Source organism: Pteropus medius, unplaced genomic scaffold, assembly GCF_902729225.1.
Source record: "Pteropus medius unplaced genomic scaffold, Ma_sr-lr_union100, whole genome shotgun sequence".
NCBI lineage: Eukaryota > Metazoa > Chordata > Mammalia > Chiroptera > Pteropodidae > Pteropus > Pteropus medius.
In genome coordinates this window covers 12,509,151-12,526,517 of record NW_024352785.1, presented here as the reverse complement: position 1 = coordinate 12,526,517, position 17,367 = coordinate 12,509,151, and the positions used below count along the sequence as shown (strand labels likewise).

The window sequence follows — 17,367 nt, the reverse complement described above, 5'->3', positions numbered from 1 at the left end:
TGCTTAGTTATAAATAGAAGTGATAATATTTTCCTTTTGTGCCCCATTGGGTCATTTTTCCTAATCCATTTTGGAGACCACTGCTTTAGGCATGTCTTCTGGGGCACAGGTCTCTGAAAATCTAATCTAAAGATATTTATTCTCTTTATAGAGTTACTTCCTCTTCTATAACAGTGATTTTTTTTTTTTTACCCTCCTAAACCTATCCTTCCCCTACTCCCAAAGGTAGTTATATACTAGAATAGTGTATTGATAACAACAGTTTTAGGGGATATGAGAATATTATTGTTATTTATACTTGAAGCCATCAGACAGGATAGATGCTATTTTTCTTTATGAGATGAAAGTTTCTTATACTATATTAATAACAACGAGCTGTTTCTTCTGTAATTGGTTATATCAAATATAGTTTCAGAAATTTAAGAATTAAGGTTTATTTTACCGATTATTTATTTAAAGTGACAGTAGAGGGCACTGTGGTAGTTTTTCAAAGCCTGTTTTGAAATTAGTTGTTGGCATTTTTATGTGTTATGCAGTGTCTCTATTCAATTAACCTACTGAAGGCTGTGAAACTCTTTGTTCTTTGCTTTTTCACTATACTGGGACTAAATTTTGTGGAGTATTGGAGTATTTGAAGTGCACTATTTTTTTCTGGGTTCTACATTTGCGTTATTTTAGTGGGTAAAAGAAATCTTTTGAAAATAGTAATTCTTGTAAATCTGTTTACTAATCTTTAAAGTTTGCCTGTGTGAGATTTTCTTGGTTAAAATTAGTACTATGAGAAAAATCACATTCAGTGACTATTACATAGGATATTAATTAAACTTTTGAAAGATTTTTTTGTAGGTCCTAGCATCTCTAGTCATATGTCAGATATAATTCCATTTGCTTATAGGCTGTCAGAGATAGCATGCCCAGAGTGACAGATTATTCTTGTACTGTACCATTCACTTCAGAAGCCAGTTAATCTTAGTCTGACAGGAAGCCTACATATTTATTCATATAATCCTTAATAAGAAAAGAAGAAAAAACTTATAACATTCCCTGAGGGAAATTATTTGAAAGTTCCATATATATATTTTAAGAACATAATTAATATTAATTTGGTTGTATAGATTTTAAAGAAGATAAACCCCAGTGATGGAAAACAGTATTTATCATACATTTGCAGTGCATCTTGAATGTGGACAAGGGAAAAATCTCAGCTTTTACTTTGACATTCTGTTATATATTAGCTGAAAAATATAGTCATAAATGATTATATTTTTATAACATTTGCCTGTGACTCAGTAGTTATCCCGAGAACTTTCTGGGTGCTTTGTTACTAGTTTTATGAAAGAGGCAATTGAAAACCTGTTATGGGCTCAAGATCACGTAGCAAGACAATGACATATTGTCAGTGACATATCTTAATAGTCATACCCAATTGACCTATACCCAATTGACTAGTTGATATTTTTTCAGATACTAATTTTTCTTCTTCAGATCTATATAAATTCAAGAAGTAGTTTAATTTTTGCTTAAAAATGAATGTTTATTATTTATAAATAATAAGTTATCTGATATTTTTTCCCCCTGTCAACCTTAATAGTTCATATAAAGTAAGGAACTTTTAAGAAATTCTTTCTGGCACAGCGAGCACAAATAAGCTCCATGAGAGCAGGAACCTTCGTTTTATTGTCTCAAGTGCCTAATGTCTGGCACATAGTTAGGTATACAGTAAATATTTGCATAGAACTTTACTGAATTTATAAACAGTTTAATTCATTATCGATTTGAAATATTTAAGTATTTAAGTGTTAAGTTTGGATGTAGGGAGATTTTTTGTTCTTTGGAGAAAGATTTTAGTATGAGGAGAGCATTTACTGTGAACCTATCCACTAGTTTGGTAAGGTGGTTTGACATTTGGACAGCTAGTTACCAGTGCAGTGCATGCTGACCATTGTGGAGAAGGAAAGTATGAAAAAATTGCTATTAAAGTAACAAGTGCTAATTCATATTGTAAACTAACTTGCTAAATATAAATTTGATCAATTGGAATGCAAAATACTTTAAAGAACTATGGTTTTATTAGTTTGAGGGAATTATAATTTGACATAGGTTAATAAAGGAGATGTGCTTTAAAATAAATAGGTAATGATGTTTTATGTGCATGTCAAAGCATAAGCCAAAACAATTAGTTTTAGCTTGAGTCACAGTTACAGTTTTTACACATAAAGTGCTTAGCTGCTTTTTTAATTAAATATTTTCACCTCTTATTTGCTGTCACTTACTGGAATGATTACAAATTATAACAAAGAAATATGTGAGATTCTGAATTTCATTTATAATAGAAACTAATTGCTTGAGTATTAGAGAGGAAGTGGAGATCAATATTTGATATGTAAGAAAATGAAGGAATGAGATAAGAAATTACTTAGAAGGAAAAAGACATTTAGGTATTTCTTCTTGTATTCAACAGTATTTATTGATAGCTTACTGTGCTAGAGGCTGGGATATAAAAGTGAAAAAAGTAGACAAAGTTCTAGACCTCATGTAGCTTACATTGTAGGTGGGAAACCCACTTTCAAATAGCAAAATATGTCAAATAGTGATAAAATGCCTCTAATTAGGTTGAACATTCTTTTTCCATTGCATTTTACATTTTTCAAAATAACTATTAAGATACAATTCACATAGCATGACATTCATCCTTTTAAAATGTATAATTTAGAGGTTTTTGTTATATTGAATTGTGCAAACATCACCAATATTCTAATGGTTTTAGCAGGGTTCTCTTTGTCTCTTCTCTAGATCTTTTTCTTAAAAATGACTTCTTTTGGTATTGTGTCCTGCCTCTTAAGCTCCACTAATTACCAGCTGATTGTTCCGTGTTTTGATACTGTGCCCCAAGGCATAAATTGTTCATAGGTCTGATATTAAATTTTGGTAGGGATAATTTTTGAAGTCAAAACAAGCCTCTTTAAGGATTGTTCTAACTGCTGGTAGGCTCTTCTTAACTGTCTTTTTCTCTGGTTCTTTCTGATGAACTAGATAACCCATGATTTAGCTTGTTGTTCTTAATTAAATTAAGAGGAGTTATTGTTTTTGAGGGCACCCTTAGGCTTGAACTTCCTCACATTATATTTCAGATAGTTACTTTGGGGAGAGCTTCAGAGCTCTCTTTTCTTATACTTTGCCTCTTCTTCAGGATAAACTCTTTGAGCCACTGTTCTAGGCACAGGCTGGGGCAGTTGCCGCTAGCTTACTTTTTCTTTTTCTTTTTTTTCCTTTAAAATTTTTATTTTATTTATTTATTTATTTTAGGCGAGGCAACCCTTGGTCGACCTCACAGATTGCAAAGACCCGGTCAGTTTACAATCCTTTATTTTTTAAAAATTTTTTACACCTACAGCAGGTGGTCTTCCTAGGTGGTCTCCTCCATCCAGGTACTAACCAGGCCTGACCTTGCTTAGCTTCCGAGATCAGATAGGATCGGGCTTGTTCAGGGTAGCATGACTGTAGACTAGCTTGCTTTTTCTGGTGTCCTATCACTGAACTGGGGTGAGGGCATTTGGGACCCCAGTATTCTCAGCCTATTGCGATGTGATGAAGCTTTTGTTTTATAGATGGAGGCTAAGGGAGCCTCTGCTTTTTGTTTTATAGGTGGGATAAGGGAGCCTCTGCTCTCTTAGCCACACTACCAGGAATTTAGCCTCTTTACCTTGAAGGTGGAGAGATCGAGAAATGCTGATGACCTACCTTTCTCTGTGGCATACGTAAGCCTTGATTAAGAGTTGAGAGAGACTTCCATTCCCTAGGCCACACCTACCTGCAGTGGAGCTTCTGTCAACCTGAGTTGGGGCAAGCTAGGAAATGGGCTATGGCTCAAATGCCACAAACTGTCCCAATACCAAATTTTAGTAGATTTTGTTGAATAATGTTTCTTTATTTGGATATGCCCTTAGGACAATTTTCAGAGACTTTAAAGGTTATTTTTTTTAAATAGTTTTGTCAGTTTTGCTTGTTTCACTGTAGAGTAGATCTGTGAAGCAGCTTTTCCTATCATCCTGGAAGTGCAATTCTCCAAATTACTTAATTCTGAATATTCCTAAGGTTCAAAGGTGTCTTTCCAGTAAGAAAATTACCATCCTAGGTAACTGAGGGTTCCCCCTCCCCAGATGAACAGAAGATTTGATCATACATGAAACTCAGAGCTAGCAGTATTCAGAGCAGTTCTTTGCACTATCCTGTCATACTAAGGACTTTTATGATCACTACATATGTTGTGAGCTAAAGATGTTATTTTCAGGGTTTACTTACCTAGTTTTCTGCTACCCACAGAAGTCTGCAGCTTCCACTCAGCTTGTTTCCTTTGTCGAATTTTGCAGTTCTTTGGTTCTGTTGACATGTGGCTATTTCTTGCTTAGTGCATTGATTTTTTTTTTTTGCCTTCTTTTATATTCTTAGAATCATGCAATTTATAGATATTAAAGTCTAAATTCTGAATTTTTTTAAATGTCTTCATCTGATCTTAAATTACATTTTATAAAAATAATTTTACTGGCATCTGATCGTGCATTTCAGTCATATACAGAGTTTCATATTAAAAAAAGGCCAAAACTTAAAATTTTAGAATTTGAGTGTACCTCATCCTCCTTATTCTTATACTAAATGAGGAATCCTTTCCAATTTCAGCCCATGATCTCTTTGTCAGTACATCTCGTTCCATCAATCAGTGTGTGCTCTTCTCTGTTTACTTGTATTTATTCCTCTTGTGACCAATGAATGACTCTCCCTAACACTCCTGAGAGGGAGTCCAGTGTAGGGCAGCGTAATGTCACCGAATCATTTCAGATGTCACTGGAAAATGAGTGCGTTGGTTTTCTTTGGGTCAATCATTTACTCTAGGTTTGGTGGAGGAGAGGGGCGTGGAGTCATGTTGTACAACACATTTCTACCTCTTCCTAAGATGTTATCTAGTGAATTTCTTCAGCAGAAGCATAGATTTGATAGTTTCTTGCAGAGTGAGGTGGTAAATATAATTGAACCAATTTACTCACTCCTTGGTTTATTTATATAAGCATTTCTTACCTCAGGCTATAACTGCATATGTAAAATTGAAGGACTTGATAGCAGTCAGTTTTGTAGTAGTAAGTATGCTGTTGGGAATTCCCTTTAATGTAACATTCACTTGTATACCATTGTAATGGCATATAACGTTTGCCTGTAATAGTGACCTGTTGTGAAAATTTACTCCCATATATACTATATCTGGCTGCTTGATAAATTTCCTGTTACAAATACACATATCAAATATAAGATTTAACGGTAAAGTTCAGGACATACAAGAAACTGGTCATTGGTTGCCTCTAGGGAAAAGAGTGCCCTACGTTGGAGTACTGAGATGGGAAGTATACCTTTTTATTCCATCTGAATTTTGTAATGAACATAAGTGTTACTGGAACAATAGTAAAACACTAAAAAGGAAGTAAAACAAAAACAACAGTAAACAATAACAAAAGGGAAAAAGGCAGATATACTGTGGATAAGGCAGATACTCTGTGGATATAATTCTAGCCAAATATAATTTGATGGCCCCCATTTGGGTTTCTTCTCTCAATTGGTAAGCTCTCCATATTGCTCGATGGCTAGGTTTGATTAGAACTCTCTTCTAGGTGGCAATTATATTCTAATATTTTATCATTATCTTGTTTCCTTCAGCTTCAGAGGATTTTACAAAAGTTGCCCGGTTTCTCTTTGACATAAGATCTGTTCTCGATTTGGAATGCAAGTTAGTAGAAGTGTTGCTTCATGAATAAAAAGATCATGGTGGTGACTTATGAGTATTCTTCCACTAAAGATAACTAAGACAAGATTATTTGCGATACTTTGATCTACATAGATGGTAAAGAATTTACTTGAATCTTTTTCCAAATTCTCATATGTAAAGTCTGAGTGATTAAATTCATACTTGGTGTTTCATTTGAAAAGAATGCAGCTTTAGCAAATCTCTTTATATAATGATGTTGGATTATGTTCAAGTTTTAGGTTATTGTCATATCATTATATTTTAAACATTTACAGACATTCTTTTTCTTTCTGCTCTTTAGCCGACCTCAGAAAGTGTGTTTGTGTCCATTTCTACCAGTGTATCCTCTACATGTCTCTACCCACTTGTACATAATTCAGCATCCAGCAGAGGTGAGTAAAATTTTTGTAAAGTACACAATTTCAAACAGAATATTAGTATACAAGAGGAAACACATAGATGAACATACTCATCCCTCTCAGCTCTTTAGCATTTCTGAAAATAAATTGATGGTAAATGCTTTCTCTTTTACATAATATATGATAGTATAGTATCATATGCTTTGGAGAGACATAAAAACTATATTATTTCATAAAATGGTGTTATTTCATAAAAAACTATGTTGTTGAATAGTGTAGAAATTTATAACTCCAACAATTTTGTCTGAAGAAAAACTGAGATTTTTGTGAGTAAAGAACTAAGAAATCATTGCTTTTAAAATTTTAATTATAGCTTACGTTCATTAATGTCTTGTTAAAACAGAAGTAGCTCAGTATTTTAGTGTTATAAAATGAATATATAAATTTTTTTTGTCTTTTAAATGAATAAAACAAATATGTATATTTTATAGTATATATGTTGTATAGAAAGAGTTTTTAATTAATACTGTCCTATATTAGTGACAGTTACGCATGTGTAGGTATGTATGTGTGTTTATAACTCTTGATTTAGTAATGAAGACGGGAGTGAAGGAAGTCATAGAGAACCACAGATTATAATTAAAACAGAACTAGTCAGTGCATAGTACAAAATGGGTTCAGTGTAAACTGAAGTTAAAACTATTCCAGCATTTAGGCACTTAGGACATCCTAGATTGAATGAGGTTTTTGAAGGACTAATTTTTTTTAAACTTTCTGAAGCCTATACCTCTTGAAGACTTTAACAAAATGTAAAAGGTATTAATCTGTTTTTCTTCTTTTTCAAATGATGAAACACTTATTATTTTATTACAAATTGTTAACTATTTCATTTGTTGGGCACCCTTTTTTTTCAACGTTAACAACAACATGCTTTGGTCAGGATTATGACAGTTTGGTCACTAGCATTATGCTATTGCATTTAAACTGACAACACTGTGCAGCTCAGATTTGCATAAAATGATAGTTTACTGGCCATAACAGTTTTGGCTAAAACTCAACTTTGGATGGTGAATGATCTTTTCATTTTGTGGTATACATGGCATGGTGCCTTTTTTTTTATTGTGTGCCTCCAGACATAAGATAGCTTTTAAAATATAGGTGTTTCAATTGATTTTTGGCAGTTTTAATGTCAAATCCTTCCTTTCTTCCATTCATCCATCCATGGTTAATTCACAATTTAGGTGATCAGTTTATAATTGTGTATGATACAGTTATATTTTATGTATATACAAGTATGTCCATTTTGTTTTTCCTTATCACCCAAGGAATTTTCCAATCTTAATCTAGCTCAGTAATACTGAGCTGCCTTGTTCTTAATCTCAGTACACTGTTTTCAATAACAGACTATGCTGATTTGATGACTGCCTCTAAAAAGTAATTGAAAACTATTTGGATAGGCTCTAGGAGGTGACTTTGGAAAAAGAAAACTTGATGGAATGGATGATGTGGTGGCGATATGATGGAACATTTCAAAGAGTAGTTATATGTATGTAGAAAATTCCTTAAAGATGAAAACAAACCAGTTATCTCAAAAATAACAAAAAACTTTACAAGAAAGGTTATGTTAAACAATATATATGTAGCCATTATGAGGTAAACACTGTTTATTGATTTAACTAAAAATATTAGAAGATGTGAGGGTAAGGAGTGATGTAAGAAAGCTGAATCCTCATTTATTATGAGAGGCTGTGTCTATAAAGTACAGTAGTTAAGAGTAAAGGCTCAGAAGCCAGATTGCTTGAGTTTAAATCCTTAATGGCTCTGTAAACTCTAACTCTGGGCAAGTTAAATTCTCTGTGCTTCACTTTCATCTTTAGTAAAATGGATATGATAAAAGGTACTTCTTTACTGGTTTATTGTGAATAGTAAATTTATCTGTCTACTTGCCTGCCTTGCCATCCATCCATCCATCCATCCATCTACCATCTATCTAGAATATACTTTGAATTATGTACGTTTAAAGTTAGTTATTATGGTGATAATAAATGGTAGTTTGTAGACAGTATTTAAAATCGATAAATCAAATAGCAAAACACATATTTAGAAATACGAAGATAACTACCAATAGATACAGATAAAAGAGTTAGAATGATTGCTTCTGATAAGTGGTATAGGAGGAAGTATCTGGGAACATCATACACTTTTGTGTAAAAAACAAAACAAAACATATATCCATGTGTTACTTTGATAAAAGTTTGGAAAGCTATTTAAGTATGTGTCAAAGTCTTATGGTGATGGTCAAGAAAGAAGAAAACAGTATGAAACATTGTAAAATGTCCTAAAACTCCTTTCTTACCTGTCTCCTCCTAGTCGCATTTATATATTAGCTGCTCCAAATCATTATTTTCACGTTCTCTCAGTGCCTCAGCCTGCTGCATGTTCAAAGTTGAAATTTTAGCAAATTCTTACTCTTCTATTTTCTTTTCCAACTTTTCATTAGAAAGGTCAATTTAACTACTCTCAGCATCTTTAAATTTATTTTTTACATATTATTTTAATCAATACTTCAGGGACTCAAAAGCAAAAGAAGTAAACACAGAAATATCCCTAAATAATGGTGTGTGTGTATGTGTTTGTGATGTTTGAATACTGTTAGTATAATTTTTTTCTGTTATAAACACAGTGTAATTATAAATTTATTTTTAATCTAGTAAATTCATATGTAACATTATTGTTTTGTATATTAATTTGCTAAGGAACTGATACTTCTAAAGGAAAGTAATATTGATATTCATTAAAGACTTTGTCATTTTTCTGCAGACACAAAAAATAGTCAAATTATCACTATGAGTATATATACGAGCAGGATTATATAAATTGATAAAGATAACATTGGACTGTGTATAGGTAAACTGATTAGAGAGGGGCTCTATTACTTATTTGATCAAGAAAGACATTCCCAGCAGAGAAGAGCCAGGGTGAGCCCTGTAGACCAAAATAACCAAGAAAAATGTGAGGCTAATGCAGAATAGCTAATCACCTGGCTCTACTGAGATTAAGGATAGAATTCTTGTGACAATAAGAAAAGTCGTTTTTAGTGTTGGAAGATAGAGCATTGAAAAAACCACTTATGATAGTTAATGGAATTTACAGAAATGGTCACCAGATTTTTTCACTCTAAAGTTTTTATGTTTTTCCATTTCCATGCTGTTTATTCTTTGGTAGTAAGGATGTAAATCCAGCCCACACTCAATGTCAGGAAGAGATTAAGCTCCATCTCCTGGAGTGAGGAGTATTTACATTTATTACTTGGAATTCTTCTATAGAGATTTGTCTCTTCCTTCCCATTTATTTATTCAGTCATTTATTTATATCAATCTGGACTCTATATTTTATACTTTGGGTTATAATCCAAGTACTCTTACTTATTTTGTTGCTCAGGTTGTTCCAGTTTGGCCATTGGGAGCTCTTTAAGATTGACTTCTGTGTTCCTTTGATGTGCCCCATGTTTTGTTTTTTTGAACACTTCTTTGCTTTCCGGGCATAAAGATCTAGGCACTTTTCTTCAAGTTGACATACTACAAAATGTAATTACTATTGAAATAAAGAGTTGATTAGAATAAATGATTTCAATTTAATTAAACACAAATTTACTTTTTTCATAATCTTAACCATTATTTAATGTTATCTTATTTGATCTCTAAACCTCTAAACATACCCAAATAGGATAAAAATATACACTTGTATTATTTAATATTGATAAATTAGAGAAACTATAGTCTTTTTATTAAATTGTGTTCTGTAGTAAAATTTTATATAATGTTATAAATCAGATATTCATCATAAAGTTTTAAAAAGTATGTCTAATTAAAAGCCTACATTTTAATTATTTTTTTAATTAAAGGAAAACAAAGTGTTGCGGACAGTTCCTTTACTAACAGCATGCCTACCCCAGGACAAATGTAAAGTGAAAATTGGTCGTCGCTTCAGTGAAGAAAGGTAAATTAACTTTTAGGGCAATTTAAAATAATTTTCTTCTACATAGATCTTTAAAAATGGTTTCCTTCAACTTATTCATTAGACCTAGAACATGGTATATTGGAAGTGGTCAACACATTCAGTTTGTGCCTTCTCTCAAAATAATACAAGACAAAGCAAAACAAAGAAAAACACCCTGCCCTCAAAACAGGCCAAAATGGAATAAACAAAGGAATGATAGCATTATCTGAATCCCATATTAATATATTATTGGGCCTAAAAGGTATATATATTTACTGTTTATTTCATTTTAGTCCAAGATGGTAGGGTGCTTGTAGTCGATTTAGTTCAGTTTTCTTTTCTTTTTTAATAATTACATATGTCGTACATTTATATAAATAAACATCTATCCATTTCTAGCCCATTAAGGCTTTCCTAAGGTAGTGACTAAAGAACTATATTTAGTATTCTAGTTATAGGCATCTCATATATATGTCTTCTCCTGTTGTATTCTTTTTGATGAGGTCTAGTATTTTTATGTGCAGTGGCCCATTAGTTGATATCTTCACTGACAGTTCTGTGATATTCTTGGATCTTATTTCACATTAAGATCTTATTTCACCCATTTTCATAAAAATATATACTGTATATACATTTACATTTTCTATAAGTCTTTTCTTACCTTTGAAGCACATTTGTTGCTTTTCTGCCCATTCACAAAGTCTTCACAAATTACTTTGATTTTGTCTGCACAGTTAAATATATTTTTAGATGCAAAATTTAAATTCTTTTGAAAATATGGAAATTTATTTTTCAGTTCACTTATGAACATTCTAGACCAGTACTAGCACTAAGCCTAGGGAAATGAGCAAACATTTTCCTTCCTTTATTATTTTAGCTTCCTTTATTATTTAGCTTCATATTGTGAAAATAAAATCATGTTAGAGCTTTATATAATCTTTTTTATTTTCCTTCTCTAATGAAACTGTTGGCTAGGCACACTTTTCTCATATAGAATTTTATGTTTCAAATTTTGCATTACCTTGCCCTCTCAGAGGAGAGATTTGCTTAGGGTTTGGTGCTGCTGTTAGGAATTTTGCCATTTTGTTGAGGAATAGAAGTGAGATCCAGAGCTCTGCTCATGGGGAGCAGCCACGTCATTTACACGGTGACCCTTTTTTCACACAGATGCTCTTTATTATGATAGTTTCTCTATAATTCTTGGGTGGATGCATATGTACAAGTGGATCCACTTGATCTGCCAGCTTGATCTAGGTTATTTTGTTGCAAAGTGATGAGCATCTGTGGTGATAGAAATGGAAACTATCTAGGTCATTCCTGATATTTGGCCATCTAACCCCTCCATGAATGTGCTTGGGGATGACAAGCTTGACACTTGCCAAATAGTCCACCCACTTTGAGTCTATTATATTAAGTAGTTTAGTTTTTTTGCCTGATATAGTCCTTACTCAGTAAATTATTATTCACTGATAGATTTTAAACTAAAGCTGATTATGATTATTAATTTAATATTAATCTTATAATTGAATGATTAAGCTAGGCTTTTGTTAGAGTATATGATGTAGCCATGGGGTAATGATTACAAGACATTACTTTTAGTATCCTTTGTAAATGGAATTTAAATACTTACCTACAGTTTTTTGCCTCTAGTATATAAGAAAACAATTGGGTTTTGCATATCAACCCTGTATCCATTGACTTTCTAAATTCATATGTTAGTTTTATAAATTGTTTTTTAGATTCCCTAGGACTTTCTGGGTAAGTAGCATTATCCAGTCGAATAGGGTCATTTATATATCTTCTTTTCTGATCTTTATGTATTTTATTTCTTTTTCTTGTCTTATTGCAATAATTGAGACCTTTAGTACATTGTGTATTAGAAGTGGTGAAAGCCAACGTCTCTGCCTTGATCCACATCTCAAGGAACATTGTTAAATATGATATTACCTGTACATTTTTGTAGATGCTATTTATTGGTTTGAAGAAGATGCCATTTATTGTTTTTAATTGATGCTTTAACTTGTCTGTTTCCCCCTCAAGGTTTTGTTTCCTGCAGATAGGGGCCATCTCATTTTATTACACCTCTAGTGCTGAAATGCTTTAACATGTATTTTTGAATGAAATTCACTAAGAGTAATAAAACTTTTTGTTCCCACACAAGCTAATAAAGATTTTTTTAAAAAAATACTTTTAGAGATCCTGAACTTTCAACTGTTTGTCGGAAGTCTGGTACATTAATATTATATCCAGGGGATGAAGCTGCTAATTTAGAAGAATTTATATTAGATTCTCCTATATATCCTTCTACAATCATCATCATTGATGGTACATGGAGCCAGGCTAAGGACATTTTCTATAAGAATTCCTTGTTCAGACTGCCCAAACAGGTAAACTAATATTTTAACATAGTAGAATAAATACAAATGTATAATTATGTTGTATATGTTGTCTGTGAGGGGATACACATACATTTTATATATGAATTTGATGGTATTTACATATGTGAATGTATACATAGATGTGTATATGTTTATGTGTGTGTATGTGTTTGAGATATATGTATAGAAAATTTCAAATTTGTCTTTCTCAGTTCCCACTGTCAAACTTCACCATAGTTTCGACATTTTACTATATTAAGGGTTTCTCAGACATTTAATCAGAGAAGTCTAAGGATTAATTATTTCTATGAGTATTAATTTTTCATTAAGAAGTGTTATGTTTAAAAATTTTCATTTGGTAACTAAATTACCTTGTTCTTATTAGGAACGACTGAATTTTTATGAAATACTTTTTTGTGATTCATTATTATAACCATATGATTTATCCTTCAATTTATTGATGTAATTAATGATGATGATACATTTCCTAGTACTAAACCATTCTTGTGTTCCTGGAATGAACTTGGTCATATTATCCTTTTGATATATTGCTGAAGCTTATATTTTGTTTAGTGGTGTTGAATTATAATTTATATAATTTTTTTACTTTTAGTATCAGGCTTGGGTACTAAGATAATGTTAACTTCGCCAAATAAATAGGAAAGATTTTAACATTTTTCTATGGCCTGGAATAGTTTAAATAATATTAAAATTCCTTGCTCCTTAAAAATTAGATGGATTTCATTGGCAAAACCACCTGCCCCTGGTCTCTTTAAAAATGGTAACTTTTAAATCTTTCTTTCAGACTCTTTTAATGGACATTATTCAAGCTTTCTAATTCTATTTGGTTCACTTTTTAAGAACTTTTAGTTTTTCTTGGGAATTATTTCTTTCCTCTGAGTTAAATTGATTGCTGTATACTTGGAAATATTTTTACATAATTACTTAAATTTCTTTCGAATGTGTCCTTTCTCCTTTTTAATCATACATAGACACACACACATATTTTTTTTTTCCTGTGAACACACCACTCAATAGAGGTTTTTCTATTGTGCTTTTAATACTAATAGCCTTTAGATTATTTTAATGGCTATTATATTTTATTCTTATTTCATTAATTTGAGCTTGTATCTTGATCAATTTCTTTCACTTTTTTCAGCTTCCTTTTTCTGGTTTTGTAACATTCGTACTAAGTACTACCTTCCTTTGTTAAGATTTGCGAGTTTCTTCTTTAATAATAAAGGGAGAGAAGACTGCAGTATTTCTTAGTATAACTTTAATTATATCCCATAGTTTTGGGTTCCTGTGTTCTTATATCTATAGCATCGATATAATTTATAATTTGTTTTGATTTCTTTCTATCCATGGATTATTGAGTTCTTATAACATTTTTGGTCACTTTTATTTTTATTTCTGATTCTGTTAGATTGTGATAAAAGAACATTGCCTGTAATATTTTGAATAATTTTATGATTGTTTATGGATAAGTACCTGTACTATGATGTAGAAAATTCACATTGTCTGTTTGGCGAAGAAAGCGTTTACATTTTTTTAAAGTTTGTTATTTGCATTTTTCTGTATATTTTTATTTTTGGCATACTTGGGCTATTTGATGCCGCAAAAGGTATATTAAAAGCTTCTGTTTATGTATTTTTAATGAAGTTATCCCTGCATTTCCAATAGTTTTGTGTTGTATATTTATCTGCTTTGTTTTTTGGTGAATATAAGCCATGCACTTAGTGAAAAATAATAGTGAACCTTGATTCTGAAATTTAAAACTCAGTTCTTTGTAGTTTAATTCCCTTTGACTGAAATGCAGTCATGGTTTTCAGATGAGACTCAAATATGCAAAACAGTTCTAAAAAGTAGCTAATGTGTTGAGTGCTTTGAATGGGCGAGTCCCAATTCCAAGTGCTTTACATGTGTTAACTTATTTTAATCTTCCACAAATCCCATGAGGTAAGTCTTGTTATTATCTTAGATATGAGGAAACTGAGGCACAGAGATGTTAAATAGTTTGCTTTAGATCACTATTTCACAGCAGAGCTGAGATTTGAACCCATCTGGTTTAGAGCCAAAGCCTATTGTCTTAATCAAAATAAACCCGTTTCTAAAATGGAAAAATTTCATTTAGGATGTTTACATATAGTAGCTTCTGTAGGTTTATCTAACTTCTTAAATAATCCTTGTGTTACTTAAGAACCAGTCCATAAAAGACATGGATACCGTCAGATTGTGGTGCATTCCAGGTAAAATTTTATGTTCACATTGCATTTAAATATTGTCCAATATAAAAAAAAAGTTTAACTAAAGTGTTATCTCTATAAAATATTTTAGTGTAAATATTTCTATTTTGTTTGGATATACTATGTTTGCATCTCTGATCTTTCATTTTATGTTATCTTCATGACTACCACAGAGATGAAGTACATAGTCACATTAAAAAGATTAAAAGGTATTTTAAAAAATATAATCACCCAAATTATTTTTCTCCTTTAAATTGAGTAGCAGATAAGAAAATAAATAAATTAAAATTTCCCTAGTCCTTTTATGCCATACATTTTTTTCATCTTTTTTTTGTATTTCCAAATCAGAAGCAAATATAAGTGGATATTTGTTTAACCTTGAAATGGGTATCTTTCAACTATAAAATAAAAAAATACTTAAAAAAACATCAGATAGGTTAGACTACATGGGGCAGGATAGCGCCATAAACTAAAGTGAAAAGGCAAATGTCTTTCCGGACAACTATGACTCAGATAAAGGCATAATAAGCTTAGAGTTCTTAGAAATGAATAAGGTAAAGTGAAAATCTCAATTAAAAAATGGACCATAGATATGAAAACAAAGTTCACAAAATACAAGTTAATGTAGTTATAAAAATCATCATTTACCCTTGTAATTATATGTCAACAGATACTAAGTTATAAACATTTATGTTGAAATAGCTTCAAACTTACAGAAAGGTTTCAAGAATAATATAATACAAAGGTTCCTCAGATATCCTCAAGTGTTAATATTATGTCATTTGCATTATCAGTGTCTTTCTCTCCCTCTCTCTTTTTCTGCACTTTTTGAGAGTAAGGAATAGATATCAAAATTTTACTTTTTAAAATGGAAATTTTACTAGGTCTAGCCTTTCAAGATCTTCTTTTCCTAAATTCTTTTTGCCTGAAGTTAAAAAATATATACATAGTAATTTAAAACCAAACAATTTATAAAAACTCATGTATATCTCGAGACAGTTTCATCTTCGTATACTTGGGAGGTACAGATAACCTTAGAAATAATTATAAGTATGGCTTTTAGAGTATCATACAATATCCAACCCAAGTATGAATATGGCTTGGTTAGATAAAATATGTTTCTAGAAGTTGTTGCAAAAAAAACAATGAAATTTGTATATTTACTCCTTTTAAAAAGGTGTGTGTGTGTGTGTGTGTGTGTGTGTGTGAGAGAGAGAGAGAGATAAGTTAGGTCGAAAAGGATTGATTTTTATTTTATTATTTATTTTATTATTTTTATTTTTAAAAATGTATTTAAGTTAGTTTCAAGTATACAGTACATTGGTTAGATATCTATAGACATATCTTTAGACATCTATAAAATAATAAAATTATTGATAATTATAGTTTTGACTACCTTCTACAAAACTAAAAAGATTTGCTTATTTTTAATATCTTTTTGATTTATTGAAAGATTTCCCATTTATATGTAATAATTTTTAGTTAATTAGTAACCCTATTCCTCAACTTTTCTAGAAAAAAGTTATTATATAATAGACTTTTCTAGAGACCTTGCTTTAATAAATGGATATAAATAAGTTATAAATAACATGCCTCTTTCATGTGTAATGACAGAAATCCAACTCTATAACTCAAATGAAGAAAGTAGTATATAGTTCATGTAACTGAGAAGCTCAGAATGGATAGGAATAATTTCAGCCTTGGCTGGGTGTGGTTCTCCAGTAGCTCCCTGTTTTGGGGGTTTGCATCACTTTGTATTGATCTAATTTTCTCTTATGATTGGCCTTCCTCTTTGATACTAGAAGATGTCTGTAGGAAGCAGAGATTAGTCTCCTTGGTTTTATTTATCTTAGTAGAAAGATGATTTCTCCTGCCTAAAGTAGAATCCTGGATCATCTTATCGTTGGAGTTGGAGTGGATGGTGGTACCATTATTGACAGCAGAACCACATGAATTAGGAAGTAATTCCTTAGAGGACATGGTCTATTGTTATCAGAAGGATGATTTAAAAGTATGGATGGCTATTTGCGGATGACATGATTCTCTATATGGAAAACCCTAAAGACTCCACAAGAACACTACTAGAAACAATAAGCAAATACAGTAAAGTTTCCGGATACAATATCAATGTTCAAAAATCCATAGTGTTCCTATACTCTAATAATGAAGTGTCAGAAAAAGTGGAAAAAATAATTCCTTTTGCAACAACAACAAAAAATACCTAGGAATAAAATTAACAAAACATGTGAAGGACCTACATAATGAAAACTATAAGACCCTATTAAAAGAAATTGAAGAAGATACAAAGAAATGGAAAGATATTCTGTGTTCTTGGATTGGAAGAATCAACATAGTTAAAATGACATATTACCTAAAGCATTATACAGATTTAATGCAATCTTCATCAAAATCCTACTGGCATTTTTTAAAAAAATGGAACAAAAAATCATCAGATTTGTATGGAAGCACAAAAAATCCTGAATTGTCAAAGCCGTCCCGAGAAAAAAGAACGAGGCTGGAGGCATCACTCTGCCCAACTTCAAATTATCGTGTAAAGCGACAGTAATCAAAATGGCATTGTATTGGCAGCAAAA

At 31.4% G+C, this 17,367-nt stretch overlaps 1 protein-coding gene across 2 annotated transcripts in view; it reads left to right on the top strand.

Moving 5' to 3' along the window:
• The window catches only part of DTWD2 (DTW motif tRNA-uridine aminocarboxypropyltransferase 2), a 93,781-nt gene that overhangs the window by 13,627 nt on the left and 62,787 nt on the right, over nucleotides 1–17,367 (top strand). For both annotated transcript variants that reach the window (XM_039848511.1, XM_039848510.1), the window contains exons 2-4: nucleotides 6,093–6,183; nucleotides 10,055–10,149; nucleotides 12,344–12,536. In XM_039848511.1, coding sequence (XP_039704445.1) covers nucleotides 6,093–6,183; nucleotides 10,055–10,149; nucleotides 12,344–12,536 — 379 coding nt within the window. The remainder of the gene's footprint in view (nucleotides 1–6,092; nucleotides 6,184–10,054; nucleotides 10,150–12,343; nucleotides 12,537–17,367) is intronic.